The sequence below is a fragment of the Mastacembelus armatus genome, chromosome 5, assembly GCF_900324485.2.
Source record: "Mastacembelus armatus chromosome 5, fMasArm1.2, whole genome shotgun sequence".
In the NCBI taxonomy this organism is placed as follows: Eukaryota; Metazoa; Chordata; class Actinopteri; order Synbranchiformes; family Mastacembelidae; genus Mastacembelus; species Mastacembelus armatus.
Genome location: NC_046637.1, coordinates 26,621,382 through 26,648,935, shown reverse-complemented (window position 1 = coordinate 26,648,935; position 27,554 = coordinate 26,621,382). Strand labels below are relative to the sequence as shown.

The 27,554-nt window shown below is 44.3% G+C and overlaps 3 protein-coding genes across 5 annotated transcripts in view; 2 read left to right on the top strand and 1 right to left on the bottom strand.

Annotated features, from left to right (window-relative positions):
• Nucleotides 1–112: 112 nt before the first annotated feature.
• LOC113129944 (E3 ubiquitin-protein ligase DTX3L-like) lies at nt 113–6,643 on the top strand. Its single transcript, XM_026306188.2, has 10 exons — nt 113–180; nt 495–538; nt 667–720; nt 2,557–2,595; nt 2,702–2,740; nt 3,543–3,750; nt 3,976–4,139; nt 4,226–5,425; nt 5,534–5,751; nt 5,858–6,643. The coding sequence occupies exons 2-10, from the start codon at nt 509–511 to the stop codon at nt 5,925–5,927; spliced, it is 2,022 nt and encodes a 673-aa protein (XP_026161973.1). The 5' UTR covers nt 113–180; nt 495–508; the 3' UTR covers nt 5,928–6,643.
• The window catches only part of LOC113129943 (low-density lipoprotein receptor-related protein 1-like), an 80,779-nt gene continuing 59,598 nt past the window's right edge, over nt 6,374–27,554 (bottom strand). Inside the window, exons 42-89 of the mRNA XM_026306187.1 lie at nt 23,662–23,851; nt 23,355–23,559; nt 22,998–23,190; nt 21,819–21,944; nt 21,444–21,572; nt 21,234–21,353; nt 21,022–21,135; nt 20,785–20,934; nt 20,383–20,505; nt 20,182–20,298; nt 19,660–19,788; nt 19,445–19,567; nt 19,193–19,333; nt 18,619–18,806; nt 18,320–18,503; nt 18,150–18,235; nt 17,931–18,050; nt 17,265–17,452; nt 16,946–17,151; nt 16,674–16,862; nt 16,421–16,569; nt 16,233–16,326; nt 16,008–16,124; nt 15,806–15,925; nt 15,126–15,248; nt 14,881–15,006; nt 14,674–14,790; nt 13,915–14,021; nt 13,696–13,828; nt 13,484–13,606; nt 13,292–13,414; nt 13,058–13,195; nt 12,834–12,971; nt 12,622–12,741; nt 12,250–12,515; nt 11,966–12,147; nt 11,739–11,845; nt 11,510–11,629; nt 11,161–11,337; nt 10,894–11,034; nt 10,637–10,810; nt 10,350–10,511; nt 10,040–10,223; nt 9,849–9,956; nt 9,689–9,759; nt 9,469–9,562; nt 8,368–8,512; nt 6,374–8,272 (exon numbers count right to left, since the gene is read on the bottom strand). Of these exons, the coding sequence (XP_026161972.1) occupies nt 8,132–8,272; nt 8,368–8,512; nt 9,469–9,562; nt 9,689–9,759; nt 9,849–9,956; nt 10,040–10,223; nt 10,350–10,511; nt 10,637–10,810; nt 10,894–11,034; nt 11,161–11,337; nt 11,510–11,629; nt 11,739–11,845; nt 11,966–12,147; nt 12,250–12,515; nt 12,622–12,741; nt 12,834–12,971; nt 13,058–13,195; nt 13,292–13,414; nt 13,484–13,606; nt 13,696–13,828; nt 13,915–14,021; nt 14,674–14,790; nt 14,881–15,006; nt 15,126–15,248; nt 15,806–15,925; nt 16,008–16,124; nt 16,233–16,326; nt 16,421–16,569; nt 16,674–16,862; nt 16,946–17,151; nt 17,265–17,452; nt 17,931–18,050; nt 18,150–18,235; nt 18,320–18,503; nt 18,619–18,806; nt 19,193–19,333; nt 19,445–19,567; nt 19,660–19,788; nt 20,182–20,298; nt 20,383–20,505; nt 20,785–20,934; nt 21,022–21,135; nt 21,234–21,353; nt 21,444–21,572; nt 21,819–21,944; nt 22,998–23,190; nt 23,355–23,559; nt 23,662–23,851 (6,821 nt within the window). The 3' untranslated portion in view covers nt 6,374–8,131. The remainder of the gene's footprint in view (nt 8,273–8,367; nt 8,513–9,468; nt 9,563–9,688; nt 9,760–9,848; nt 9,957–10,039; nt 10,224–10,349; nt 10,512–10,636; nt 10,811–10,893; nt 11,035–11,160; nt 11,338–11,509; nt 11,630–11,738; nt 11,846–11,965; nt 12,148–12,249; nt 12,516–12,621; nt 12,742–12,833; nt 12,972–13,057; nt 13,196–13,291; nt 13,415–13,483; nt 13,607–13,695; nt 13,829–13,914; nt 14,022–14,673; nt 14,791–14,880; nt 15,007–15,125; nt 15,249–15,805; nt 15,926–16,007; nt 16,125–16,232; nt 16,327–16,420; nt 16,570–16,673; nt 16,863–16,945; nt 17,152–17,264; nt 17,453–17,930; nt 18,051–18,149; nt 18,236–18,319; nt 18,504–18,618; nt 18,807–19,192; nt 19,334–19,444; nt 19,568–19,659; nt 19,789–20,181; nt 20,299–20,382; nt 20,506–20,784; nt 20,935–21,021; nt 21,136–21,233; nt 21,354–21,443; nt 21,573–21,818; nt 21,945–22,997; nt 23,191–23,354; nt 23,560–23,661; nt 23,852–27,554) is intronic.
• On the top strand, nt 13,078–27,395 carry LOC113129945 (delta-type opioid receptor-like). 3 transcript variants are annotated; one of them, XR_004463072.1, is made up of 6 exons: nt 13,078–13,212; nt 15,838–18,529; nt 20,433–20,530; nt 21,827–22,879; nt 22,985–25,644; nt 26,195–26,329. XR_004463072.1 is itself a non-coding variant. In XM_033325192.1 (2 exons), the coding sequence occupies exons 1-2, from the start codon at nt 26,104–26,106 to the stop codon at nt 27,054–27,056; spliced, it is 873 nt and encodes a 290-aa protein (XP_033181083.1). In that variant the 5' UTR covers nt 25,999–26,103; the 3' UTR covers nt 27,057–27,395. The 3 variants fall into 3 exon arrangements, 2 of the variants coding, with proteins under 2 accessions (XP_033181082.1, XP_033181083.1); XM_033325192.1 differs by lacking the exons at nt 13,078–13,212; nt 15,838–18,529; nt 20,433–20,530; nt 21,827–22,879; nt 22,985–25,644 and adding an exon at nt 25,999–26,114 and having other exon boundaries at nt 26,195–27,395; XM_033325191.1 differs by lacking the exons at nt 13,078–13,212; nt 15,838–18,529; nt 20,433–20,530; nt 21,827–22,879; nt 22,985–25,644 and having other exon boundaries at nt 25,704–27,395.

Here is a 27,554-nt window from a genome sequence, read left to right as displayed (position 1 = left end):
TAGAAGCACCGATTTAAATTGTAAATATTGGATTTGAATTATTGGTGCACCTCTTGAATGCAGCAGCAAGTAAATGTGTCCAACGCTGCGGAGCCTTTAGTGTGACGTCGCTTATCGTGCAGAGCTGCAACACTTTCACTTTCGTTTACCAGGAAGGGTCAGGAGTAAGTTTAGACCACGGTAAGTTTTATGCCTTATAGATTCATAAGCCGTGCACTGTGCGTCCAAACAGCAGAAACAAAGCTCGTCATGTAACGTCGTGTCAGAGGTTTGTTTTAAAAATGTAGTAAATAAACGCGAAGCCAAGAAATAGCCTGTAAAAGTCGATCATTCTGTTGTTAAGCGAAAGTGGAACTAAATAAGCTCGTTTAACATCGTGTCCACATTAGACGCATAAATTCTGGTTGCAGTCTTTATATAAACACAGCAAATGAATAACTGTGGTAGTTTGAGCTGGAAGCTTTTATGTCACAAGTGTTTGCTGTGTCTCACAGGCAGAAGAGTGAAAATGTCAGACGGTGAAGAGCCTATGGACATTGTGAGTGTTTGGATATGAGCAAAATCTCCAAGTTCATGTCTAAGACAGTATGAAGGACAGCTGCTAAAATTATTTACAACTATTAGTGTTACCTTTTTAAATTTAATATCCTGTCTCTCCTCCTTTAGTCTGAACCACAGTCATCATCTGATGTGCCAACTACAGGAAGTGCTTGTATGCAGGTGAGTGTTAGTGTTTCTAAAGTGTTGACTTCTTTATTTTTTAATTTAATTGATGTGAAATACATGTGAATATATGTCAAATTTAAACTTTTAATGTCTCCCCTCATGGTTGATATAATAATAATAATAATAATAATACATTTTATTTCATGGCGCCTTTCAAAGTCTCAAGGTCACCTTACAGATAGAAAAGGAAGCATACAGCATGATATACATAGAGTGCATTAAAACAACAGTAACAAGAATACATAAACGGCGGGAGAGAATGTAAAGGCAAAAGGGTGGATTATCTAGGAAGTGGGCGAAGTACAGTAAAAGTAAATTGAAATACAGAAACCCAGATGACAGAACAACAAATATGAAACAGTATGAGACAATATGAAATAGGCAGAGGGTGGTAGGACATCACGGGCTGCTTTGAGAAGTTAAGAGAGTTAGGTGGAAAACGCTATACGGAACAGATATGTTTTGAGTGATGATTTAAAAGTTGATAGGTCCGGAGACGACCGGATGCGATGAGGGAGAATGTTCCAAAGGCGGGGCGCAGTGTGGCTGAAGGATCTAGCGCCCATGGTGGCCAGGCGCGCTGTAGGGGTGCAGAGGAGAGTGGAACTGGAGGAGCGGAGAGGACGAGGCGGAGAATAGATATGAAGTAGTTCAGTGATGTATGGTGGGGCAATAGAGTGGAGGGCTTTGTAGGTGAGAAGGAGGATTTTATAGTTTTATACGGAAGGACACAGGGAGCCAGTGAAGTTGTTTAAGGACAGGGGTGATATGATGTGAGGATGGAGTTCTGGTGATGATTCGGGCAGCAGAGTTCTGGACAAGTTGAAGTTTGCGAAGTGATTTGAGAGGTAGACCAGTGAGGAGTGAGTTACAGTAATCCAAACGAGAGGTGACAAAGGCGTTAATGAGTATTGCCGTGCTATCGGTGGTGAGTGAGGAACGGATGCGGTTTATGTTACGGAGATGGGAGTAGGCCGACCGGGTAGTGGTATTGATATGCTGAGTGAAGGAGAGAGTACCGTCTAGGATGACACCCAGGCTTTTAACTTGGGGGGAGGGGAGGACAGTATTGTTGTCAATTTGAATGGAGAAGGTGCTGGTTTTAGAAAGGGTGGATCTGGTGCCCACGAGGAGAATTTCAGTTTTGTCAGGGTTGAGTTTCAAAAAGTTATGGGTGAACCAGGATTTGATATTATGTAAGCAGGTAAGGAGGGAGGGAGGGGGGAGGGTAGAAGATGGAGCAGCAGAGAGGTAGAGCTGGGTGTCGTCTGCATAACAGTGGAAATTGATGTTATGTTGCCTAAGGATATTTCCGAGAGGAAGGAGATAAATAATAAAGAGGAGGGGCCCCAGGACAGAGCCCTGAGGCACGCCACAACTGACAGTAGAGGGCTGGGAGTGGAAGTTCTGGAGATGGACGGACTGGGTGCGGTCAGATAGGTAGGAGGTGAACCATGAGAGGACCGAGCCGGCTATGCCGATGGAAGCAAGGCGATGGAGGAGAATATTGTGTGAGATGGTGTCAAAAGCTGCAGTTAGGTCAAGGAGGATGAGGATGGAGACAAGGCCAGAGTCTGCGGCTACTAGGAGGTCGTTGGTGATTTTGACCAGGGCAGTTTCAGTGCTGTGAAGTTGGCGGAAACCAGATTGAAAGTGTTCGTATAGGCTATTGGCGGAAAGGTGGGTATGGGTATATAGCCTACAGACCCCCCATGGTCGTCTGATGTGCCAACTGCAGTAGGTGTTTATATGTGTGAGCAAGTGTGTTTGTGTTTCTAAAGTGTTAACGTTTAATTTTTATTTTAATGTTTTCCCATATGGTTGATATAGTCTACTGACCCCCAACAGTCGTCTGATGTGTCAACTAAGGTAGGTGTTTTTGCATAAGACTGTGTGTGTGTTTGTGAAGTGTTAACTTTTCTTGTTTGTTTTAATTTCTTTATTTGATTTTGATGTGTCCCCTCATGGCTGACAGTCTGCTGACCCCCACCTGTCACCTGATGTCTCACCTGTGGTAGGTCTTTGTGTGTGTGTGTGTGTGTGTGTGCGCGTGTGTGTGTGTGTGTGTGTGTGCTTACCTGTTTAACAACAGATATAACTGTGAACAGTAAAATCCAGGGTTTGGTTGATAAACCAGTGCAGAGTTGCAGAAACTAACAAAGGCAAAGTGATATTTTTCCATAAGGGTCAGGGACGACATGAGAGGATGGAAAATGGGTGAATAGACTTTCCAGTTGAGTTCCAGCAGGCCTGTGTGTTTTTCTGTCATGCGTATGTGAAAGTGAAAGTATGAAGGCACGACATCAACAATGTAATCATGATTAATAATCCACTTGGGTTGGATCCTTACATTAATAACAGATCCTTCCTTTACCCACAGTATGCAAACCTGTTTTGTGTTACTGTAGTCACTGATGAATCCTGAAAAGGGGCCAGTTCCTCTAAAAACCTGGATCTGAGTGGTCTCGTTGGCAGAGCAGTAATATACTGGGGAGCCAAGCCGTTAAGAGTTTTACAGACCAGCAGCAACATCCTGAAGTTAATTCTGTGTCAGTGGAGCCAATGAAGAGATTTAAGAACAGATGTAATATGTTGGTATTTGTGTGTTGGTGTGAGGACTCTGGCTGCTGCCTCTGAATGAGCTGCAGGCTGGAGATTGTCTGTGCAAAGGAACAACATTTAAATAACTCACTATTTAATAGCAGCTGCTCCTTGTGTGTGTGTGTTTTTAGTTTGGCTTCAGTTTCACTGTATTTTTGAAATGACTTATCTGATATGACTCAGTTTGAACAGTTTTCAACTCAAACTATTTTCAGACCTCAGGGCCTTCATCAGAGGCTCAAGGAGGGACTCTCCTTCAGCTCTCAGTGAACTGGTCAGAGCCTGGTCCACCAGAGAGACCTAGCGTTAAACTTCAGAAACTTCTTCAGACTTGGTTCAACAAACAGGAAATGGGGAAAAGCTGCTCAGTTATAGGGTTCCTCAGAGCTGGGACTGCTGTGATAAAGATCACACCTGCCTCAGGTGAAGTATGACTATGTTTGACAGTGACATATCATATATCCAACTGATTACATACATATCTTTACATTGGCTGATAACATTCATTCAGTTTTCTGTATTAATGTCTAATTATATACAATATCAGGGAAATGTTTGGGTGCACTCATTTATAGTACAATCTGTGTTATATATTATTATTGTTGTATTTGTCTGGCAAATTAATTTGATGTTTGCTTTCCTTTAAAGCCAAGAGTGAGTTTCAAGAGCTGGAAGGACAAACACTGAGCAGCAGAGATGGGCAAAAAGTCACAATAATGTCTGTTAGTCTGATACCACCAGAGAAAAAGGCAGAAATACTGAAAACTGCTTCAATGAACGTCACTCCTCCATCTGTGTCAGGGCCACCAGATGTATGTCCTGTGTATTCAACCAGTATGACTTAACAAATCTTTGTTGTTGTTGTTGTTATTAATGAAAGTGTTGTTCTTTTATTCAGGAACAAATGCAACTTGCAGAATCAAGTTCTCTCAGCGGTTCAGCAGCTGGTTCTCCAGATGGAGAGGAGACATTTAATGTTCCTGTCCCAGTTAGTCATTACTGGTACTTGAGCCACATGTACAGGGAGAAAATGAACCGTATAGAGAAAGAGACTGGAGTTAAAATCCTGGCAGAAGTGAAGGTGACACTTGAACCAAACCAGACAGATGCAGACCGACCCAAAGCTCTCTCTGAGTTCACAAGTCTTGTCCAGAATTGCTTGCCTGAATCCACAGGCTCAACTATTCCTATCAACCACATGAATCCACAAGAGTGGAAGGACACACTGAAAATCATTGAAAAAAATAAGCTTTTGCTCACTCTGTCTTCTAAAGAAATGACCATATTTGGGCCAAGTCAGGGTCGAGAAGCCGTCAGGAAGTCCCTAAATGCAGCACAGAAAAACAACACTACTTTTGGAGAGTCCACATGGGCGTCTCATGACACATCAGTGAAGATTGACATGAATGTTGAAGACCCTCTTGTTGAAGCAGGACTAACGATGGAGGAGAGCCACTGGAAGCAGATGATTTCCTCCATTAATGATGAATTAGATACGATCAAAGCGAAGTTTGGTGTGGATTTTAAAGAATCCGGTGTCAGTCAAGGCAAAGTTGATGTCAAAGCTTGTCACAGAAGCTCTGGAGGAAATGTGGCAATGGAGAGCCATGCTGTCAGAGCTCTTCTTCATCTGTACCAGAGGTTTACAACAACACCCATGAGCTTCACCCAGCACCGTGGAGCCAGTGGGTTCAGTGGTTCACCAAAGAACCTAAGGGATGATTTCTGGACAGAGGGGGCCTCCAGTGGACCTGTGCTGAATGGACAATCAAAGTACAGCAATGACAACACAGAAGCACCTACAGCAGGGGGAGCATCAGGAGAAGACAAAAATGAGGACACGTGTCCTATATGTATGGACACATTTACCAATAAGAAACAGCTGAAGTGTAAACATGAATTTTGTGAGGAATGTCTCCAACAGGCAGAGAAAAGCATAGGACCCATCTGTCCTGTATGCAAAGACATCTTTGGTACGATGGAGGGAGATCAGCCAGATGGACGCATGTCATGGATGACAAGTTCCTTTTCCCTCCCTGGATTCTCAAAATGTGGCACCATAGAGATCACCTACTCTATTCCAAGTGGACGACAGACGGTAAATTCCCTAATTTAACTATGTGGAAAAAAAAAACAATGTCAGCTGTGTTCTAATTTTTTATTTGCTAATAAAGCTGTCAAATATAATCCACCTTTCACTTTGCAGAAAAACCACCCTAAGCCTGGACAGCCTTACCATGGTATTACTAGAACAGCATATCTGCCAGACAACAGAGAGGGCAGAGAAGTGCTGCGGCTGTTGGAGAAGGCGTTTGACCAGAAGCTCGTTTTCACTGTTGGGATGTCCAGAACTTCTGGTTTGGATAACCAGGTGACCTGGAATGACATTCATCACAAGACGTCCACTTCAGGAGGACCACAGCGGTACAGTAATCAAATCTCTAATGTCTTTAAAGTATGTATTCCTTTCACTATTATGTTCTACTGAAATCCTATGTATTAACCCTTGTACATACTTTGTGTTTTACAGTTTTGGGTATCCTGACCCTGACTACCTGAAAAGAGTCAAAGAGGAACTGAAGGCCAAAGGAATCAAGTGAAGGCTTTGATATGAGAAAAGAAGTGATTACTGCACATAAGGTTATGTTATATGCTGTTTCTTGAAGTTTTTTATGTACCAGTAATCAGTTGGTTTGAGATGCACTGGGCAGCATTTAGAGCTTAAGAATTTACTATTTCCTCATTTTCTTCATTAATTGAGACTTTCTGCATGAAAAAATGCATAAAAACTACATTTCTGACTATGGTGCACATGATCAGATTTGCATATTAAGCAAAACTTTCATGATTCATTTGTTTTGATGAAGTTCTTCAGTTTATAACAGCAAAGGAATAAAAGTATCATACATTAATTTAACTTGATCACATTTACTGTATCAGAGAAATCATTAAATCAATGATTAAACAAACTTATTGTACAGAGACTCATGGTCATATTTTTTTACTGTATCAGTACAGTTTGTGAACAAATTCAGAACACATTGGCTTATTTTCTGTACAATTTTTAAAATTTTATTTTATAACAATATCTGTTATTTAGTTTGTAAAGTACTCCAGCAAAAATTAAACATTATTCTCTTTCCAGAAGAAAGTCTGAGCCTCCATGCATCACTGTGTACTATAAAAGCTATGTGTCATTTTTCATTAAAAAAAAAAACAAGGACTAATCAACAATTCTGAAAATGCATGTATGATTTAGCAAAAATGCTCTTTAGGTAAAGTGATTGTACTTCTCTCTCAATTAAAACATATACAACAGCATAAAATAACACTTGCCGACAGCTAAGCAAAATAAAAACTTGTTATTGTAGTTACATTAAGGATTGGTGTTACTTTTCACATGCATTAAGATATGGCTGACACATTTCTGACAGAAGCAGCATTTTGGGACAGAGGCTGAGAATAAGGGCATGTCAGAGCGACCAGAATGGTAGCATTAGCAGCAGCAGGGCACAGAGGAGTGTGAGCGATAAGAAAGAGCTCATTAAAAACAGAAATGCAAAGGACTGAATGAACGTAACGCACTTAAGACCGAGTCATTACAAAACTGAACGTACACACTGATCCTCTAAAGGTAGAAAGGTAAATCTACTCACAAAGGCAAGTGGATGTTTTCTGGTCTTAAAATAACATGGGCTAGAGAAATAAAAGACAAGTGAAAGACCCATCTCATTCATTGTGCCCTCCCAGGTACCGTAACTGCAGCCTCCCTTTTCCTTCTAGAGGAAGACCATTGTAACAGACAGCTAAAGGATGCAGAAATTACAGTATCCATCTAAGTCTTGTATTTGCTATGGCCCTGTCATTATTAGCCAGCTGTAGCCTGGGCATGTATGTACAGGTAACTACCCACACATCAAGACATTCATCCGTATCTCTTCTGTAAACCACCACCCACTACTCTTCCTGGAATGTTTAACCCATGACCGAATTTCTCATTCCCCAACTCAATAATTGCACACCTGAACACCTCACATCCTCTCACATCAGCAACACACGAGCTCTAACTGTCGTATAATGTGATAAAAACAAACATACCTGCTTTACATCATACGGTATAAAGCCTACAATATACACGATACCGTAAAATATGATGTTCTGTGCAAGGAAGACAACACAATCATTTCATTGACATTGTTCTCTGAGAAAAAAATTATGTGGAAATACTGTAGTTGCCATCTGGTACTGACGTTTTCCATGTGCTATACACAAACGGTGCTATCACAAGTCTGTCTCATACAATCTTGCTGGGAAAAACAGCAAGACGACACAAGTACCGATTTAGAAAACTTTGAGTTTTACCTTTCCCGCTCAAAGTCAACACAAACAACAAACAGTTGGCACTGGTGAAATGGAACAATGTTTTTTTCTTTTCTATACAATTCATACAAAAATAAAAAATTAAAATTGCTCCAATGATAGCGTCTTTTCTTCTGATTTTCTTGTTTCCATTTCATTTTGCACAGAGGTAGTGGCTATTTAGGTAAAGGGTAAGGGACAAAGTGTAAATTAAAAATCTCTCATAGAAAATGTTATTCATTTTTGACCAGAGGAATCTCAAAAGAACAAAATATAATACTGCAATCACATACAAAAGTAGTCCTTCATTTTTGTACATTTTATACAGTGTTCACACTCTTTATCAATTTTCTCTCTCTCTCTTTATCGATTTTTTTGTTTCTTTTTTTTTAAAGGCAAGAAGAGGGGTGTGTTTGGAATAGCATGATCCAGGTCGATGGACAGTCTATGCCAGCGGGTCCACAAGAGGCTCCTCGTCTCCACGGGATAGCAACTCTTTCTTCTCATCTGTGCTGGCCAGAGAGTTGCGGCTGTTGTGAGCTCCCATGTACAGAGTGGCATATACTGGGTTTGTGAAGTTGGTGGGCTGGAAAGTATCAAAAGTCATTTATTAGATACTGAGCAACATGTGCAGGAGGAAATATATATTGTATATGTATGTTTGGCTTTTATTTTCTGTACTTTGTCTGGGTCCAGCGTGAAATCTGCATCTAGCAGCTCCCCTGCGTCGTCATCAGGCTCTCCCTCGTAGATCTTGTAGGCAGGGTTTCCAATCTCAACATTCATGGCTCCGTTGGTCATCCTTTGGTGCTGGAAGCCCTTGGCCCTAGAAAAAAATATCAAGGACACAGTCATACCTTTGTATCTCATACAAGGATGTATGAACCTAAACAGTGCAATAAGGGACACATCCACATTATGAAGGGGGGGAAGAGACATTGCATGACTCTCTGTACTGTACCATCAAGGTTGAGGGAGCTAAGCCACAGCACAGGCACCTACACAAACCCAGCATTCATATAGCCCAGGACAGATCTGACACAGTGGACCAGGACATTGGACTGTAATATTACAGAATCTCCTTTCAGACCACGATAAAACCTACAATAGATCCTTGAATATATTGTATGAATGTATGTGCTATGAATATCTGCCTCAGTTATATCAACCATCTAGTAAATGCTGGATTTTACACACTGCATTTTCCAACCTGAGCTTGGAAGAATGCTGTGGCACTGTCTACGTCTCCACCACACTACCACAATACAAACCACAACACAGTACAGTACAATATGGCACGATATGATGGGCAACAGTATGAAAGATCTACAGAACTGTCCAGAAAACAAACAGATCTATTCAATACGTGTTTTCAATAGATCTGCACAAAAGCCACAGTTAATTACAAAGGAGAGATATTGTCAGAGCAGGATGAGCTACAGCTCCGATCAGAGAAAATGGTGCAACATTCAGCACAGGACCAAACACTGCACAGCAACCAAGACTCATGAGTGGAGGAGAGGACAGAATAGGAGAGCGCATCAGGATGCAGAACTGAATGAAGGCATGGAGGGAAGAGTGTAACCCTGGCAACCGTTACCGCAAACGTCTGGAGCCGGTTTTGCCGTGCCGGCTAGACCTGAGGAGCAGAAAAAATTTCATTACAGAGAGGAGAGGAAAAGCACAGATGGAAGAAAGGAAAGAAAAGAAGAAAGGAGGGAGGCAAAAGGGAATACAAAGGCAAAAAGGAGACTGCACGGTCTCCTGGAGCAGGTTACTCACCCTCTCATCCTCCTCCTGTACCAGAACAACGCTCCTCCTGCCAGCAGGACCAGCAGCAACAGCAGCAACACTGGAATCACTATGGAGGCAGTGCCTACACACCAAACACACATACCCACACAAATATGCAAGAACAGTGAGAATCATAACCAAGTGATCCTCATCAGGCCACATCGAAAGAACCTCTGTGCTTGATATCAGTGTTCAAGTGTTGACTTACGTCCGCCTGAGCCTGGGACACCTTCACTGGCCACCAAATCACAGCGATGCCCTCCCCAGCCAGGTGCACATCTACGCACACACACACACAAATAGAAATATGTATGCACGCAATGACACACTTCAGAGATCATTTTGTCTGAATAGACGCTGCTTCTCACCTGCACTCTGGAAGGCGAGTGACAGGGTTTATAGAGCACTGGCCATTTGCACAGTAGTCATTTGTCTCACATGTGTAACAGCTGGGCTGGACTCTGCCATTTGTGCATCTGTGAAAGAGAGAAGAAATTGTAAGAAATAATGGGAAAGCTGAGGCAATTTTGCGTGTATGTGTCTGTCTGAGTGCTCTTACCGACAGGTGAAGTCCCCTGTAGAAGAAAAACTGTTGCTGGGGATGCACTCGCCGTCACGACAATAGTGACACTTGTCAATTTCACATGTGCTGCCAGTGTACTGGGGCAGACAGCGACAGAGCTGGGAGCCATTTTCACTCTGTAGACATGTACCTTTGTTCAGGCAGTGGCCTTCACAGCTTCCTGCTCGCACACACACAAAAATATATTTACACACTCCAATTATAACCGTATGGCGACATTCTGTATTGGACAGAAGAAGCATCTTAGGATTAACTTCCATGTCGGCCACATAATGGGAACACTCACTATACTGGCACTGGTCACCCAGGAAGTCAGGGGGACACTGGCAGTTTGGCTGGTTTCCGGCGCTTACTGTACAGTTGCCTCCATTCTTGCAGTAATTCTTACAAGTGTGCAGGTTGCAGTTTGGCCCTGTAAAGCCTGGCAGGCATCGACATGTGGGAGAGCCTGTAGAGGGAAGGACACGGAAGGTGTCAGTCTTTTTGAAGCTTTACACTTAACTACAATGTTATAATACAGCGTACTAGCAAAGTAAAGATTGCCAACACCGACTTGTAATGTTTAGATCTTACCTGTAGGGGAAGGTGCGCATGTGCCTCCATTCTTGCAGTAGTCCCTGCACTGGTCAATCTCACATCGTTCTCCTCCGTAATTAGGCTGGCAGCGACACTTGGGCTGCTTGTGGGCATTCAGGAAGCAGCTGCCGCCGTTCATACACTGGACCAAGCAGGGACCACTGGGAGGAGCTGTAGAGAAAAGGTTTTTCAGTCATGTTGAATAATTTAAAGACACAAAGTGTGCGTACAGTTGCGCGTGTGTGCATACTCACAGAGAGGAGACAGTGTGGGAGTGGGCAGCTCCACACATGTGCCATTGTCCAGCGTACGCCCATTGGGACAGGTGCAGACCGGTCCACTGGGACTCAGCAGACACAGCCATTCACATTTCTTCCTGTCGCAGGGATTAGTCACTAACAAATACAAAGAAAGAGCCAGCGTTAGAAATTCTGAACATAACTCCCCGCTTCAGCCTCTCTCTTCCTTATTGTTTTCTCCCCTCTCATGCTGCTGTTGAATTTTGTCATTTGTCAACTCACCCTCAGGTTGTTTGTAACGGTGGTATAGAACTATATCTGTGGCATGGTTCATTCCAGTTGTCAGATTTTCAATGGGACCTTTCCCAAATTTATTCACTCGGAAGACATAGTTGTTGATGTAGGTGACACCATAGATGTAGTCCTCAAACACGTCGATGCTGAAGGGGTGATGCAGTTCTGTGTAAAAACAGAAGCAGTTTTAGTTTCCACACCAGTATATAGGATAAAATGCAGAATCCTGCATCGCCCGCCCACATAAAATTGCAGCAGAGTCCTGATTGGTAAAGAATGATGATCATGAGCAGGGATTACAACACAATCTGATATACTGTGAATATGTGCACTCAACTGTTCTTAATGCTGTTCACAGCCACAACTGCATCGCTGCCGTTCAGCCTCACGCTGCAGATCAAGGAGAGCTTAGCATCCGCCCAGTACAGACGCTCGTTGAAGTAGTCCACCGCCAGACCTTCACAAACACAGAGCAGTATTAGTAATAGGGTTGAAACACTGAAGAGTCACACTCTGTGTTTAGCTTAGAGCAGATGATTAAGGAGAAGAGTGTATGTGTGTTTTACCCGTTGGCCACTGGATGTTTTCTTCCACCAGCGTTTCTCTCATGGTTCCATCCATAGCAGCTGTTTCAATCTTGGGGTGGTTCCCCCAGTCAGCCCAGTACATTTTCCTAATCATAGAAATGCAAAAGCTCAGTTCATCACTGTTTGCAATGAATGAAAGCTCCATTTGAATTCTTGTGATTTTCTTTTTTCCTATTTATCAGCACCACCAGCCTCCCATGCCTCACCCTCTCTGGGGGTCGACCACAATGGCATAAGGCTCATCAATCATGCCGGAGATGAGGGTTTTGCGGTGGCGTCCTCCACTTATCTGGGCCACCTCGATGACATCTCTACCGGAGTCAGTCCAGTACAAGTTCCCTGCCACCCAGTCCACAGCAATGCCACGGGGCATCTTCAAATCAGGGATCTAAACACACAAGAGATTACAGTAAGAACTTCCAGTGTCTCTAACTTTACATACCTTGTTTCTATTTTACATCATATGCAAAGCCAACATTTGCACACTTACCTCCAGGTTGGTGACCCTGGAGTCACTTTGACGTCTGTTACGGTTGCTATTAGGGGAGGAGGAAGATGAAGGCAGATCGTAGGAAGATATGCGCCCTGTGTGCCAGTTTGTCCAGTAAATGCGGTTTGTCTTGATGTGCAGGTCCATAGCATCAATGCGCACGTTGGCATCACCCTGGAAGGTCTGCTCATAGCGCCAGTTTGGCATGGAAGGGTCCAGGCTGCGGATCTCGTTGTCATCAGCAATATACAGCACTTGTCTCTGATCTGGGGACACGTGAGGAAAAGGAGAAAATGAATAAGATGTTCACAATGTGCATATATAGATCGATATGCTTGGACAGCTAACGAATGTTATAGTAGAAGTTCTCACTATCAGCCTTGCAGGTGTCGTTGATTCTGGTGAAGTACTTGTGGCAGCTGCACTTGAAGGAACCCTTAGTGTTGTTGCAGATGTGGGAACACACTCCAAACTGCTTACACTCATTCTTATCTGTCGAGGGCAACATGACACACACCTCACAGACTGCAGCCACGACGTGACGTCACATGTGAAAATCTGTACCAGTGCAGAGAAAACTGTACCTTCACATCTGTTACGTCCTTTGGGCTGAAAGCCGGGTTTGCAGGAGCAGAAGGAGTCGGTTCCGTTCACTACGCAGTGAGCTTCGTCTCCATCTCCACACACCGTCCTGTTGCTGTGACAGTCGTTCAGCAATGTGTCTACAGGCAGAGAAACAGGGAGCATGCGTTCACCACAGGGAGAACATCCACCGTCGTTATGATGAATATACTCTAACCCAACACACCTTTCTTGTTGCAGTTGATTTCATCAGAGCCATAGTCCTCGCAGTCATTGAAGTAGTTGCAGCGCAGGACAGCACTGATGCAACGGCCACTGGAGCACTGGAATTCATCCTTCTGACATACTGGTGTGGTTGGGGTCACTTTTGAAGAAACACAGGTGGGCAAACATCAGCCAGACCGTAACTGCATTTGAAATAAAACGTGTTCCTGTATTTGTTTAACAACAGGCAACTCACAGCAGTTGAGTTCATCACTGTTGTCCCCACAGTTGTTGACTCCATCACAGCGTTTTGATATTGGCAGACACACACGGTCATTATAGCAGCGAAACTGCCTCATGGGTGGACACTGGAACTTAACTAAGAAGGAGAAGATCATCAAATGATCTTGAGGATTAATATCAGCATGTCAAATGTCATGATTCTTACCACACTCCTCTGGGTTCTCATCAGAGTTGTCTCCACAGTCGTCCTCACCATCACACTTCCAGCCCAGGGGCTTACAAAGAGTGTTGTTACACTGGAACTCGTCCAGGGGGCAGTGTCGTCCCACTAAAAGACAATTGTAAGAGAGGAGAAACAGAAACTCAGCCGCCGTATGCAGCTCTATGACTAAAATAAAATAAATATGTGCTCCGTACCACCACTGTCACATTTCTCCTCATCACTGCCATCCATACAGTCAGCATCAGCGTCACAGCGCCACCGGATGGGGATGCAATGGCCATTTTTGCACTGGAACTGATCACTGTCACACTTCACATCACAGCCATTCTGGACCAAAACAAGAATTCATTTTCGTTAGTAACCTCAGAATGACTAACCACTGATTTACCAGGAAGGAAATGGTTAAGTGATACCTCATCTGAGCCATCGGCACAATCATGGTCCCCGTCGCACTTCCAGCGCCCGGCAATGCAACGGCCATTTGTGCAGGCAAACTCGCTCTCTGAACACTGACGAGGCACTGAGGACCGAGAGAAGACAAGGTTAGAAGGACGATTGAGGAGGAACACAGAGTAGAGGCCAGGAGGAAGGAGAGGCGTAAGGAAAGGAAGAGAAGAGAAAGGTGGGAATAGAGCAGACTGCAAAAGAATACAGGGTGCTCTGTTGAGAGTCAGGTGTACAAGAATACAATAAAGCTGATAATTCATATCAGGGGGTTGACACATGGAGCACAAAGGTGGGGATGGTACAGAACACGGCACTGTATGTCATGGAGGAGCTAGAGGATCTAGTGGGATTAAGAAGGGAAGGAAAAAGCTCAGAACAAACGACAAGCTGGGGGACACATGGAGGACTGGGTAGCTGAGGTTGTGAAAACACCTACCTCTGGCTCACAGCAACAGGCCAGTGTGAAATGCAAAATAGACATGAGATGATGATGTGAGATGTGAAAATGGCCACGAAACCACTTAATGCAAAAAAGAACTTAAAGTCTCAACCATGCGTGTAGTTGAGTAATATAACAAACACACACAGTGAAAGGTGAGACACTGCTTACCACTATAACCTGTTTACAGTAGACAGTCATATCATTTTATAAGTCATCACTTTCATACACACAGTGAGTTGTGATTGTGGCCGTGAGCAAGCAAAACAAAACGAAAGCAACCTACCACACTTGTCTTCATCAGAGTTGTCTCCGCAGTCATTGTCATAGTCACACTGCCAGCGGCCAGGTACGCAGCGGTTGTTCTTACATCGGAACTGGTACGGCTCACATGTCCGCTCATCTGAGCACCAGATAGGCTTAATGAGTACAAACATGGCTCAAGTTCTCCACTGCTAGTTTTATTTCCCTGCTTCTACCACCCGCTCCTTACCACACTCCTCCTTGGGTTCATCCGACGCATCTCCACAGTCATCCTCTCCGTCACACTTCCAGCGTGCTGGGATGCAGCGACCCGAATCCTTACAGCGAAACTCATCCACGCCACATGTCATTTGAGCTGCAACAGAGAGGATTTAATGGATTAGACATTTTAATACTAGATTATGACAACACAAGCTTATTCAGTCCATTTCTGTAACTGAATGAAATGATAATAAATAATAAGCTGTGTCTTACTGCAGTTGGCAGGCTCATCAGAGCCATCCACACAGTCATTGTCCCTGTCACACACCCACACTCTTGGGATACAGCGCTTGGTGATGGCACACTGGAACTGGTTGGGGGCACATGTCACTTCCGCTGCACAGCAGACAAACCGGTTAAAGCATTTATTCCTTAGTATTGGTGACCAAAGAGCAAATTAAAACATATCAAGATTTTACAGTGCTAGTGTCACCATGAGATGGCAGCATCCATTACATAATAACATGGTGCTTTTGCTGTTCTTACAACCTTGCAGTTAAAGGTGCTAAAATGTAAATTTTGACCTCAGAATAGCACGGCAGAATGGTTCATGTGATCTCCCACTGTGGAGGATGATTGTGTTCGGCAAATGTCACGGCAATTAGATTATGCAACATCGCTCGGCCTAAAGGCTTTGCCAAAGGAAAGGTCAACATGGGAAGAGATTGTCTGTGGGGGAGTAAAAGTGACCAACAATTTCCTAATTGCTCGGTAGATGTAACAAGTTGAAACTGGACTGAGAGACAAGGTCAAAGGGTCAATACAAGCAATAGGGTTCAACCTCTAGGGACAAACTTTAGTCTGTACCAGTATCACATCCTTTGCATTGCACTTGTACTTGCAGAGCAAAAACTGAAATATAAACAAAGGTTTAAGGAAACCGATCGACTTACGACAGTCTTTCTCATCTTCTCCCTCTCCACAGTTGTCCTGTCCATTGCAACGGAAGATGCCAGGGATGCAGCGACTGGGGTGGGAACATTTAAACTGACTGGGCAGACATACATGGATATCTGGAAACAGAAAGACAGCAAACAGTTGGTAACAGATTTAAGATAAGATATGCATAAGCATATGTCGGTGTACAGTATGTACCACAATTGGCTTCATCAGAGTTGTCCTGGCAGTCATTGTCTCCATCACAGATGTATGCAGGGTTGGTGCAGATGCCAGTGCCGCACTGGAACTGGCCTGGTCTGCATTTAAATTCAGCTACAGTAAGAAAACAATGCACATTAATCACTCGAACTGGGAAAACAAAATACTATGACAATGAATCAGCACTAGATGACTCATAGTCAGACTGCACCCATCACTCACGGCAGTCTGCAGGTTCATCTGAGCGGTCCCCGCAGTCATCTTCAGTGTCGCACTTCCACCAAAATGGAATGCATTTGTCATTTTTGCAAACAAACTGAAAGGACAGGCAAAACAGTGATTTCTTTTTTCAGATTAATAATGTGTTAATACGAGTAAATGTCAAAAATGAAGACCGTGAGATAGCACACCTGACTTGCAGTGCAGTTGGACAAACACTGTTTACCATCAGCTGCTAGGTAAAAGTTAGTGGGGCAAGCACACTTGTAGCCTCCTCCGGGTGAGAGAAGACACAGATTACTGCAGCCTCCATTGTTGATCTGACATGGGTGGCCGGCCACTAAAGAACAAGGAAAATGAACACAGGGAGGAAGAGGGGCAGCTTAGACTGCGACCAGGACCTGGATTTACTTGTGTTAGGGAATGATGAGGGGTCAGTCTTACCTTCAGGCTGGCGGTATGGGTGGTAAATGTGGACGTCCATCGGTCTGTGTAAGGTGCTGATCAGCATGGTCTTGTTGATTCCCAGGGTTTTATGAGCTCTGTTGATGGACTTTGTCTCCCAGTCTGTCCAGTAGATGTGCTCCTCAAACAGGGTCATAGCAAAGATGTGTGGGATATCCTGAGTCAGAACTGCAGGGGCACAGGTATAGATTCATTGGTACCAACATCTGAAAAAGTGCACAGACACATATCTTTGTCTTCGTATGTGTTACCCGTGTGCCTGTTGGTTCCATCCAGGCTGGCAAATGCGATGTAGTCCTCCCGAGCATCGGCCCAGTAGATGCGGTCATTAACAAAGTCCAAGGTGAGACCGTTGGGCCAGGTGATCTTATCCTCCACAATAACACTCCTGTTGGTGCCATCCATCCCGATCCTCCCTATGTGGGGGTTGTCACCCCAGTCTGACCAGTATAGGTACCTGTCAGGAATGTGTCGTATTAATCAGGTTAATGACTCAGAACTAATCATCCACTAGGTTCCAAATGTCTACCCATCTAGCACCCAAACAGAACGAGGCCAAAACACTCTTACCCGTAGCGTACATCCACTGCCACCGCACGTGGCTCCCTCAGGCCACTGTTGACCAGAACTGTCCGGTACGCTCCATTCAGCTTTGACACCTCGATAGTGTCCCTTCCCTTATCACACCAGTACAGGTTTCCTCCCACCCAGTCGACTGCCAGCCCGTCTGGGTTGCTGAGTGAGGTGCGATGAAGCACCTAACAAATGAGCAAGTTTTTGAATCCGTGCCTCACAATGAGAGATTTAATTATTTTTTTCTGGGTTTTCACTGGATGAACATACACACAAAAGAGGATTAATTCACCATTTTGAATGTAGGTTTTATGTTGAGAATGTGTAGGCGTTATCAGCACATTTAAATAAGCCTAGATGATAAATGGACTTGTATTTTTATAGTGCTTTTCTATTCACTGAGGCACCTTAAAGGTGCTTTACAATATTTGCCCATTCACCCATTTATACGCACACTCACATTGACAGTGACAAAGCACACTATTGCAATAGCTACTGAGAGCAACAGGGGGTTCACTGTCCTGCCTGAGGACACTCCAACATGCGGACTGGAAAAGCCAAGATGGACTGGATCAAACTGGTAGTTCTCCCTGCTGACCCACAGCCACCACAGTATACTTCACTTTTCTTTGACTGTCTTAGACAATATGCTGCTACACTGACCTGAACATCACTGCCGTTGATGTGCATGCGTCGGATCATGCTGCCCTGGGTGGTCACGTCAGTCCAATAAATCATCTGCTGCCGGTAGTCAAAGTCCAGAGCCACAGCATTGTTCAAGCCCTATTAAAGAGCAGGAGCTGCATTAGTCTCTGCCCTGAATGACAGTTTGCAGAATTGTCTGTTCATTTTGAAAGTGCAGGCTGTACCTGCAGGTCTCACCTGTTTGATCAGTGTGTAGTTGGAACCATCCAAGTTGAGCTTTCTCAGGTAATAGCGGTTGGCAAAAATCAGGAAGGGTTCCTCATCTGCATGGATGGAGACCTCATAGGTGAGTGGATTTACCTTAAACACTACCCTGATTTTTATTATTCTGTCTGAATGTTTCTTACCAGAGGTGGATTTGCATATAGTGGGGTTCTCTGGGCTAAGCTGGAAACCTTCCACACACAGACAGTGGAAGCTGCCATGGGTGTTGATGCAACGTTGCGTGCAGGGATAGGTTGTTGTGCACTCGTCTATGTCAACACAAGTCTTCCCATCATCTTTCAGGCGGAAGCCGGGGTGGCATCTACACTGTGAGGACACAAAGTACAAAGCAGGTAAAGCAACAGTGGATGCTGTTTTTTTGTTTTAATACAGTACATCCATCACTGGAGACTCAAGTCAGAATTTCATTGGGTTCACTTACCTTGAAGCCTATCTTCAGGTCTTCGCAGAGCTGGGAGCAGCCACTCAGTTTGCTGTTCAGGCACTCATTAACAAAGCAGTTCAGTTCATCAGAGCCATCACCACAGTCATCCTTATGGTCACAGAGCAATGTCTCATTCACACAGTTCCCATTATTGCAGGCATACGCGGTGTCATTGCATTTCTTCTCTGCTCCATGAAAGAAATGAAATGAGAAACAAATGAAGAGAAAATGTCAAACAGGGCAGCTAATATTATTTCAGAGCCTCAGGAATTTATTTGGGTCGCAGCTGTTCAGTGAGTGCTCCCTCATCCCAAAATTTAATGAATTTATACTGGATGTGCCTTCTCCAGATTTGCGTTTGGTAATGATCTGCTGTTTGTATAGCCTTTGTTTTGGTTGCATCTTTCTTTTTGTGATCAACATGGTCAAAGGCTGCAGATGAAAATTAGATATTTGGCTGAATTTGTCAAATTTAAATCTCACTGTCAATGTGCTGATTTAATTAGTTAAATAGTTTCTTTAAAAGTGAGTAAAAAGTACGGTGCTTCTTTAACGGCTGTGTGAGTTTCACCTTGGCCAGTGCAGCGTGGGTTTTTGGGTGCTTCGTCGGAGTGATCATGGCAGTCAAAGTCTCCATCACACTCCCATGAACTCTGGATGAGACAGCGTCCGTTGGCACAGCGGAACTCGTTGGGCCCACATGTTGGATATTCTGCAGTGAGAAGAAGAAGAAGAGTTGAGTTCATTGTTAAAAGCCAAAGCAAAGTGGGACGAGCTTTGTCAGTGTCCTCGTTGGGGAATAGGAGGCCATTTGCCCACTCACCGCACTCCTGAGACTCATCCGAGCCATCGCTGCAGTCATTGTCATGGTCACACACAAAGTGCTTGGGGATGCACTGTCGATTCTGGCACATGAACTCATTGCTGCTGCAGGTGTTGTTGAACACTAAGACACACAAACATTTGGTGAGTGAGATGTGTGAGAAGCTCCAACAGGTGCAGTACAGACTTACATATCCTGGTCCTGCCTGCACTCACCACAGCCAGCTTTGACGCTCTCGTCAGCCCCATCAGGACAGTCTTTGTCCCCATCGCACTTCCAATGTTGAGAGATACACATATGTGACCCAGGACACTGGAATGCCTCGGGACTGCAGGTTTTGGTCTCTGTGATGGAAAGAGGTTACGGAGGGAGACTTTGATTCATTGCATTCATAGTATTTGTGAATATGCTGTGAACAGTGGGGTCATTATATCAGTGAAATGTTTCAGAGGAAGAATTCTAATCATTATGTTTTAAAGCTATCATTAAAACCTAAATTCTTTGCATATAGAACCATTTGCACTACTCACACTCATCAGATTTATTATGCGATAAATGCAAACATCAACAGGGTCAAACTGAAGCTACAAGACTCTCATAATATTTATAAATCTGAGGATTTTTGAAGTGTGAGAACTCAGTGCATATTCATATTTCTGCTGCTGTCAAAATAATTTTGGTGCTAGATGTTTGGTTGTTGCATTTGCATTCCCTAATGGTCTTTGGCCAGCACTCACTGCACTTGCTGTCCTCATCACTGCTGTCACCACAATCGTCAGCTCCATCACACACCCAGCGGTTGGGAATGCAGCGGTGGTTCCTACACTCAAACTGGGAGGCTGAGCAGAATTTATCTAGAGGGCCAGAAAGAACGTATAAAGTGCAAAATACAAGCACCAAAAGTAACGGTCTGTCGCATGGTCAATATCTAAACTCACCGCAGTGCGTCTCGTCTGCACCATTCTCACAGTCGTTTTCCTTATCACAGGTCCAGCTCAACGGTATACACCGTCCACTGGGACAGGAAAAGAAAGGCGCCGGACACTTTGTTTTCCCTCTCCCTGGCACAGTTGAACAAAACAAAGAGTTAAAGTCAGCATGAAGAGAGAAATGAAAAAATTGAATTTACGTAACTGTGTTCCTCAAGGAGAATTTCCTCCTAAACCCAAAAGTTATTGGTTAAAAACATTCAGTATTTTTGTTTCCGTTTGACTTCCATTAATATAAATTGGACTTTTTACTCTAATCCATCTGTGAAAATAAAGTTTTCCTTGAATACAAGCATGTACATTTACTGGAGCTGTGAGAAAATGTGCAAATTTGAGAGGCTGTGAAAATACCTGGGCAATTTCTTTCATCAGAGAAGTCTCCACAGTCATTAGCTCCATCACACTGCCATGAAGGAGCATAACACAGTGTAGTGAACTCGCACTTCTGAAATGTCACTCCCTTCACTCCCAGACGGAAGTAACTGGAACAGTCTGTGGCAGCTTTAATAAAGAGAGCAGAACCACTTTATACCACAGCCCGGGAGAAAGTGCTGGCTTTTCTTATTACACTAACTCTGCTGAACTTACTGCAATTCATCTCATCACTGGCGTCCTCGCAGTCCACTTTCTGGTTACATTTACTGGAGTTGGAGATGCAGCCTCCATCTCGGCACTGGAACTGATCAGCTGAGCACAGTGTGGCTGAAACACACAAAACAAGAGAAGGCGTATAGGCGAAGAATAGTTTCAATATATCATATAGGTGTAAAGATCTTGTTTAATCAAGAGACTTGACTCACTGTTACAGAAGAGTTCATCTGAATTGTCTCCACAGTCGTCCTGCCCATTGCACCAGGAGCTATGGCCCACACAGCGGCCGTTCACACACCGCCTATAGCCCTTCTTACACACACGGTTGGCTGAGAACCAGACAGGAAGTAATATGAACTCAAAGTACAAATGCCATGTGTGTTTGTGTGGAACTGCTCTGAGGAAAAGGTTCCACTCACCGCAATAGGACTGTTTCTCATCAGACTTGTCCTTGCAGTGGGCCATGCCGTCACAAGTTAGGGTGTAGTTAACGCAGTCTCCATTCCCACATTCAAACTCATCCACGCTGTTACATGTAGTGTTGAGGGCTGAGAGACAGAGACAGAGAAATGCACTTAGGAAGAGTTGCCTACCCCGAGCATGCAGAGTCATCCAAAGCCTGATCTCAGTCTGTCACTATGGTCTACATGCCAAAGAGCTTCCACACAGGAAGATCAGTGGATTTAATTAAAACATAAATATTGCAATAAAACAGGGTGCAGGAAATGACTTCTTGTCTCTATGTGGTATCCCTACTCAAACGTTTGTTTTTATAAATCCTTTTCTTGTTTTACCTATGCAGGTGTTATCTTCCAAAAGCTTCCTGTCGCCACGGCAACTGCAGTTGACCCGTCCCTCAGAGGTCAGCAGACAGAGGTCCTGACATCCTCCGTTGTTAACACGGCACAAAGAGAACTCACCTATGCAGAAGACATGAGGAGAGTTGAACACACACTACTCCTGCCACTAAACCACACAGTCCCCGCCCCAAACCAACACACACACACACACACACACACACACACACACACACACACACACACACACACCATGTGCAATCACATCAGCAGACAGATATGCCTGCATGAAAGTAGCAACAGCTCTGCTTCTGTTGAATGCATAATTCAATGTGACTCAATCTAAATGGGATTTGCAGCTATTACCACAGGCTCTCAGCTCGTATGGTCGCTGTGGGCATTGGAGCATGAGGGAGTTTACTCAGTGAGTCAACTTGAGGGAGAAGCTGGCTGATGATATGGGAGAGGGAAAACATTCAGGGCTGCATTGATTTAAAAGGACAGAGACAATGGGAGATGTAGAACAAGATGAGTTGGGGAAAGGGGTGGACACATATGGAAAAAAGTGAAGAACAGCAGTTTAGAAGGTGCGTCTGTGTTCCTCCTAGATTTTCTTTTGTCATCTTAACAACTGCTCTGTTGGGGTAGAATACAAACTTTCTTCATATGCTTTATGCTTCATGTCTGTACACCTCCAAAAAAAAGTTTTACTTAGGTTTGTAATGACCTTACAACCACAAAGGCAGGAACAATATTACTGTATATTCAGAAAGTATCACCTTAACTTCCACCCACGAAATGACTGTTCAATAGTGCAGACATACCATAAATGTGAAATGTGGTGTTATTACATTTTGTTACTATTAGTGGGACTTATTTAGGTGCATATTGGTGCAATATGAGAAAACATAAATCTTTGCTAGAGATTTTTCTATACATTTCAAACTTTTTAAACCTTTTAATTTTGAATGAATTGATATCTGGTTGTATTTGGCCCCATTGTTGTAGATCACTGAGCTGGACTGGTTAACGGCAATAGGGGAGTTTAAAAGTAAAAGGTAAGTAAGTTGTAAAACTGTGATTTTTATTATTATAATGGCAGAATAATTTTTTGCTCCGTTTCTCAAGAAACTACACATTTAACATACATTCCCACACAATAGTGTAAAAACTCACAGCTATTGGTGTCGTTGGCCACCGCGATGATACCCATCGGCTGCTGAGGGATGTCAGCCCGCAGCACCTTCATGTCTCCTCCGGTGTATTTGTCAGCGCGAAGCACAGCCCTCCTCACCCAGTCAGTCCAGAAGATGTAGTCACCATACACAGCCAGGCCAAACGGGTGGACCGGCTCATTCTTCAGCACGACCTGCAGGGGGAGGCATAACCACAGCCATGACATTATGCTTTAAGGCAAATCCAGCCTTGCAACAAACTTCAAAGGATAAACAAAGTGACAGCTGTTGTTAAGCAGCCCCATAATATGATCATACTACAGTACAAATACTGCGTGTACGTGTTTATGTGACTCACGTAGCGGCGGGTGCCATCATATTCACAACGCTCTATTTTGTCCAAGGTGGCGTCAGAGAAATAAAGTTTTTCAGCGCGGTGGTCTATGGCCAGGCCGTTGGGGGTTCGGATGTCGGTGCCGATAATCACCAGAACATTGGAACCAGTCAGTGTGGCACGCATGATACTGGGAGACTGCTCATTCCAGTTGGTCCAGAACATGAGGCTGAAGGAGAAATTAAAAATCCCTGATGTGAGCAGGTGTAACGTTTTGACATAATACAGGAGCAGCATTATATGCAAATGAGTGGAGTCATTTAGATCTAACCTTTGACACTCGTCAAGGACAAAGGCTCTGGGGTGGTCATCTCCTGACATGGTGACCACTGTGTGCCGGTCCACGGCACCCCAGCGGTTCCGATCCACGGTGTGGCGGGTAATGGTTGAGGTAGTGTAGCTAGTCCAGTACAGCATATCCCAGCCCCTGTGGTATGCCAAACCCTCCACTGAGCCAACATCTGAAAAAGAACCCAGGAACAGAGAGAAGTGGGGAAGATAAATTTAGCCCTGGAAAAGGTAAAGAAAAAAACAGACGTTCAACCAAAAAGAGAAAGAAAACAGGCGAAAGGAGGGAAAGGAAAAGAAGCACGTCAATCCCAGGACTATGTTAAAAGGCCAAGTGTGGACCGTCTGGCAGCAGCTGTACTTGAGTCAAAGCTATGGACATGACAGTTTGGTATTAATGACCAAGAACGTGGTGTGATTCAAAGCTTTTATCCAGCAAATGGCTCATTAAAAAGGTCAGAATAACAGTTAGTGGATAGCGTATTACTTTCCATCGCACTACCCCACCAATAAATGAGAAGTAAAGAGTCATTTTTCTGCTCCACAGCCTTGAAATGAGTAAGAGGTTGCGAGCTCCTCGCCTGCACCGGGGCCAGAGGACAGAAAAGAGTCAGCCAAGATGGAGGAACACAAAGTTCTGAAGCTGCAGATAGAGAACAGCTGCTCTGCTGCTGAGATGCAATATACAGTACCCACACACAAGAATGTACTTAAGCCAATTTGAGAACAGCTACGCATCAGATCACCCCATTGCCAAATATGTGGTAAGAGTCATTGTCTTGTTGTTACTGTTTGTGCAATGGAACAGCAGGGGTCTGATGACTATAGCGGCCTTTCCCAGGGCGGGATGAGAGCTCACTCTACCACAGCGCAGTTCACAGGATCAGCAAGGTTCACCACCAGGTGGGACACTTAACACTACACCTCAACATCTCCGATACATTGCTGCAGATATGAATCAACATTTGACTTGCCCGTGCTATGAGATTCTGAATGAAGCAAAGCAGCTGGAGAGCTGAGCAGAGGCATGCAAAGCAAAAACAAGTCCCCTGTGTTTCCAGCACTTATAAATCAGTGTCCTAAAAATCAATGGTAAGTAACATGAAATCCATTCGCCCCTATTTCCTCTTTCTTTAGTGCTGTTAATAAATTGTAAATCTCTAGCCTGAGGCATCTTGTGCTCAAATCCTCGCATTTCATTTGTGCTTATTTTCACTTTGGTGTTGACCTACAATGAGCCTATCTAGGTTTCTGTACATTTTAGCTTGTTGACAGTAACGCAGATGAGCTCAATTTACAGCTCCAGAGCTCAGCTGGTTATACTGACACTGGTACTTTTTATTGCATGTATCTGCAGTAGGCGTGATAACAGTTCAGTGTTTGCAGACTAACAGTCAATAATTACCCTGATTTCTAAAGGCAAACACTACCCTGTCTCTCTCTGTGTATACCATATCTGTATATGTCCTGTATAGGTCTGTGCAAAGACAGTACTTTTAAATTGTACAGATCCTTTCAGTGAAAGAAGAAGAAAAAATGTACCCTGGGAAAAACTATGTTTGTCCCCGTTAGGCCCTCCCACAGAGAGCAGGCCAGCCCATCCCTGTCCTGCTCCGTGATAATCAGTCCAGAGTTCACCTGCCATTTACTTGATTTGATATCCTCTCCGACAGTCCGGCTATTCTTCCGCTCTCTTTTCCTCCTCTGCCTCCATTGTGTTTTTCAGGAGAGCTCTACCACGGAAGCAGGAGGAAGGCTGATTGTGGATTGCTGAGCACGGGTCCTGACTTGAGATGTCATGTGGAGGAGCCGCCTGTTCTAGGGCCGCAGGAAATCACACAATCTACAGCATTCAGCTTTCAACACTTGGATGCTCTTAGTGGGAGTCTGGGGGGGAGGGATGAAACCCATCTGATGTTGTTTCATTTCCACTACTGCCCCTGACCAATCAGAGGTGGAGTTGATGGTGAGAACTGTGAAATGACTAGATTAAAATGTAGTACTTAAACAGAAATATGAAAATGCTTGTTTACTGGATGTGCTTTAAAGGAGAGTTTCTAGGTGGTAGTGTCATTTTTAACATTTCAGTAGGAACCTTTGTGCTTGTAAAGTGTGTTTTGGTATTTATGGCCTTCATTCCTTATTGCTTAACTGGAATCATCATCATGTTAAAAGACTGGAAATCTTTGTGACGTTATTTATGAGCTGACTGCTATTGACCCATAGTGTGAATAATCATTCACACATGTATTATCAGTAGTTTTATGACCTGCTTGAGCATATTGATCCAACTACAAGTTGTGTTGCATGGTAACAGTAGCAGTAGGACTAAAGGACATCCCTATAACTGAAGAGAAGATGCTGCTGTGGGACTCTAAGGGTCCAGAGTATCTGCTGGGGAACACCAGTGACACTGGGCTGCACAATGTGGAGCAGGTGCTAGTCCCAATATTAGATGTGTTGATTTTGTTGCTGGGGGTTGGTGGGCACAGCATGGTGATGGTGATTTTGTGCAGGAGACGGAGAAGAGGGTTAGGACGTATCGGACAGTCTCCTCAAAGCTCCGTGTCAGGCACAGGGACGGATATCCTCCTGATGGCTCTTAGTGCTTCGGACCTGCTTTTGCTCTCCATGCTTCCCTTCAACACTGCTGCCATAGCCATGCAGCACTGGCCATTTGGAGACTGCATGTGTCGTCTGGTGGGCTTCTTGGGATCGGCCTGTTCCTCGGCCAGTGTCTTCACGCTGGCAGCACTGGCTGTGTCACGCTATCTGACTGTGGTGCAACCTGCTAGAGCTTACTGCCTCCTCTCCCCTCGCCGGGTGACTATAAGTGCCGCACTCCTCTGGTTCCCTGCGTGCTGCCTGGCTCTTCCACAGCTGGTTTTTCGTCATATTGGACCCCTCCAAAGAGCCCACGATGGCCTCGCTTGCTTTACTTTCCTGTCCCACCAAGACCAGCTCATCTATGGATTGTGTCACTTTCTTGCAGCTTTCTTACTTCCACTGGTCGTCATTGCAATAGCATATATTGGCATCTACGTGTTCCTGTGGAGGAGTCAACATGCCAGCAGGGCCCCCCAGGTAGAGCGTTACCAGAGCAAAGTGACTCAGACGACAGCCATGCTGGTGCTGGCTTTTACCCTGTGCTGGCTGCCCTCCTATGGCATGACCCTGGCCTTACTGGCAGATAAACGCTCTGGGGCCACTGGCATCTCACCACGTTATGGCCCCTTCAGTGTGTTTGCACGCCTCACGGCCACCTCCTCTACTGTCATGAATCCCATACTGTATGTCCTCATGTCCCAGAAGTTCAGAAAGGACCTACTGAGGCTGTTCAAGAGGAGAGGGCAAAGAGCAGGTGATGCTGCTGCCTGACAGCACAACTATCAAGAACAACCTTGATACAACTGAACACCTGACACACAATAAAACAATTACAAGCTGAGCTGCTGTGCTGAAAGACTCACATGAATACAATGGACATGACTAATATCCTAACAAGGAAAATCTGCTTCACAAGGCAGAAGAATAGCAGGGAACATTCAGCAGGTTTCTCACTTGACACCATTCACCATTAATCTAGATACTGAATGAGAAAACCAAACTGTTTGAACTGCAAAGAGCAGCTCTGCAGAGACAGTGGGACGAATGACCCAGAATCATGCAAATACTTGTAAAACAGATTCAATTAAAGACACTTTTGTAAAACATTAACAGTTCACCTGTTCTTCGTTGTGCTGTGATAAGATGAAGGCAGGTCTATTTGTCTCTGGCCTTGTTTATTTTCGTACACACTGTTCTCAAAGTACAGATTTAACAAAGTCTTCATTTGTCTCTGGTTTGGCTACGAGTTCAAAATAAAAGCTTTCAGGT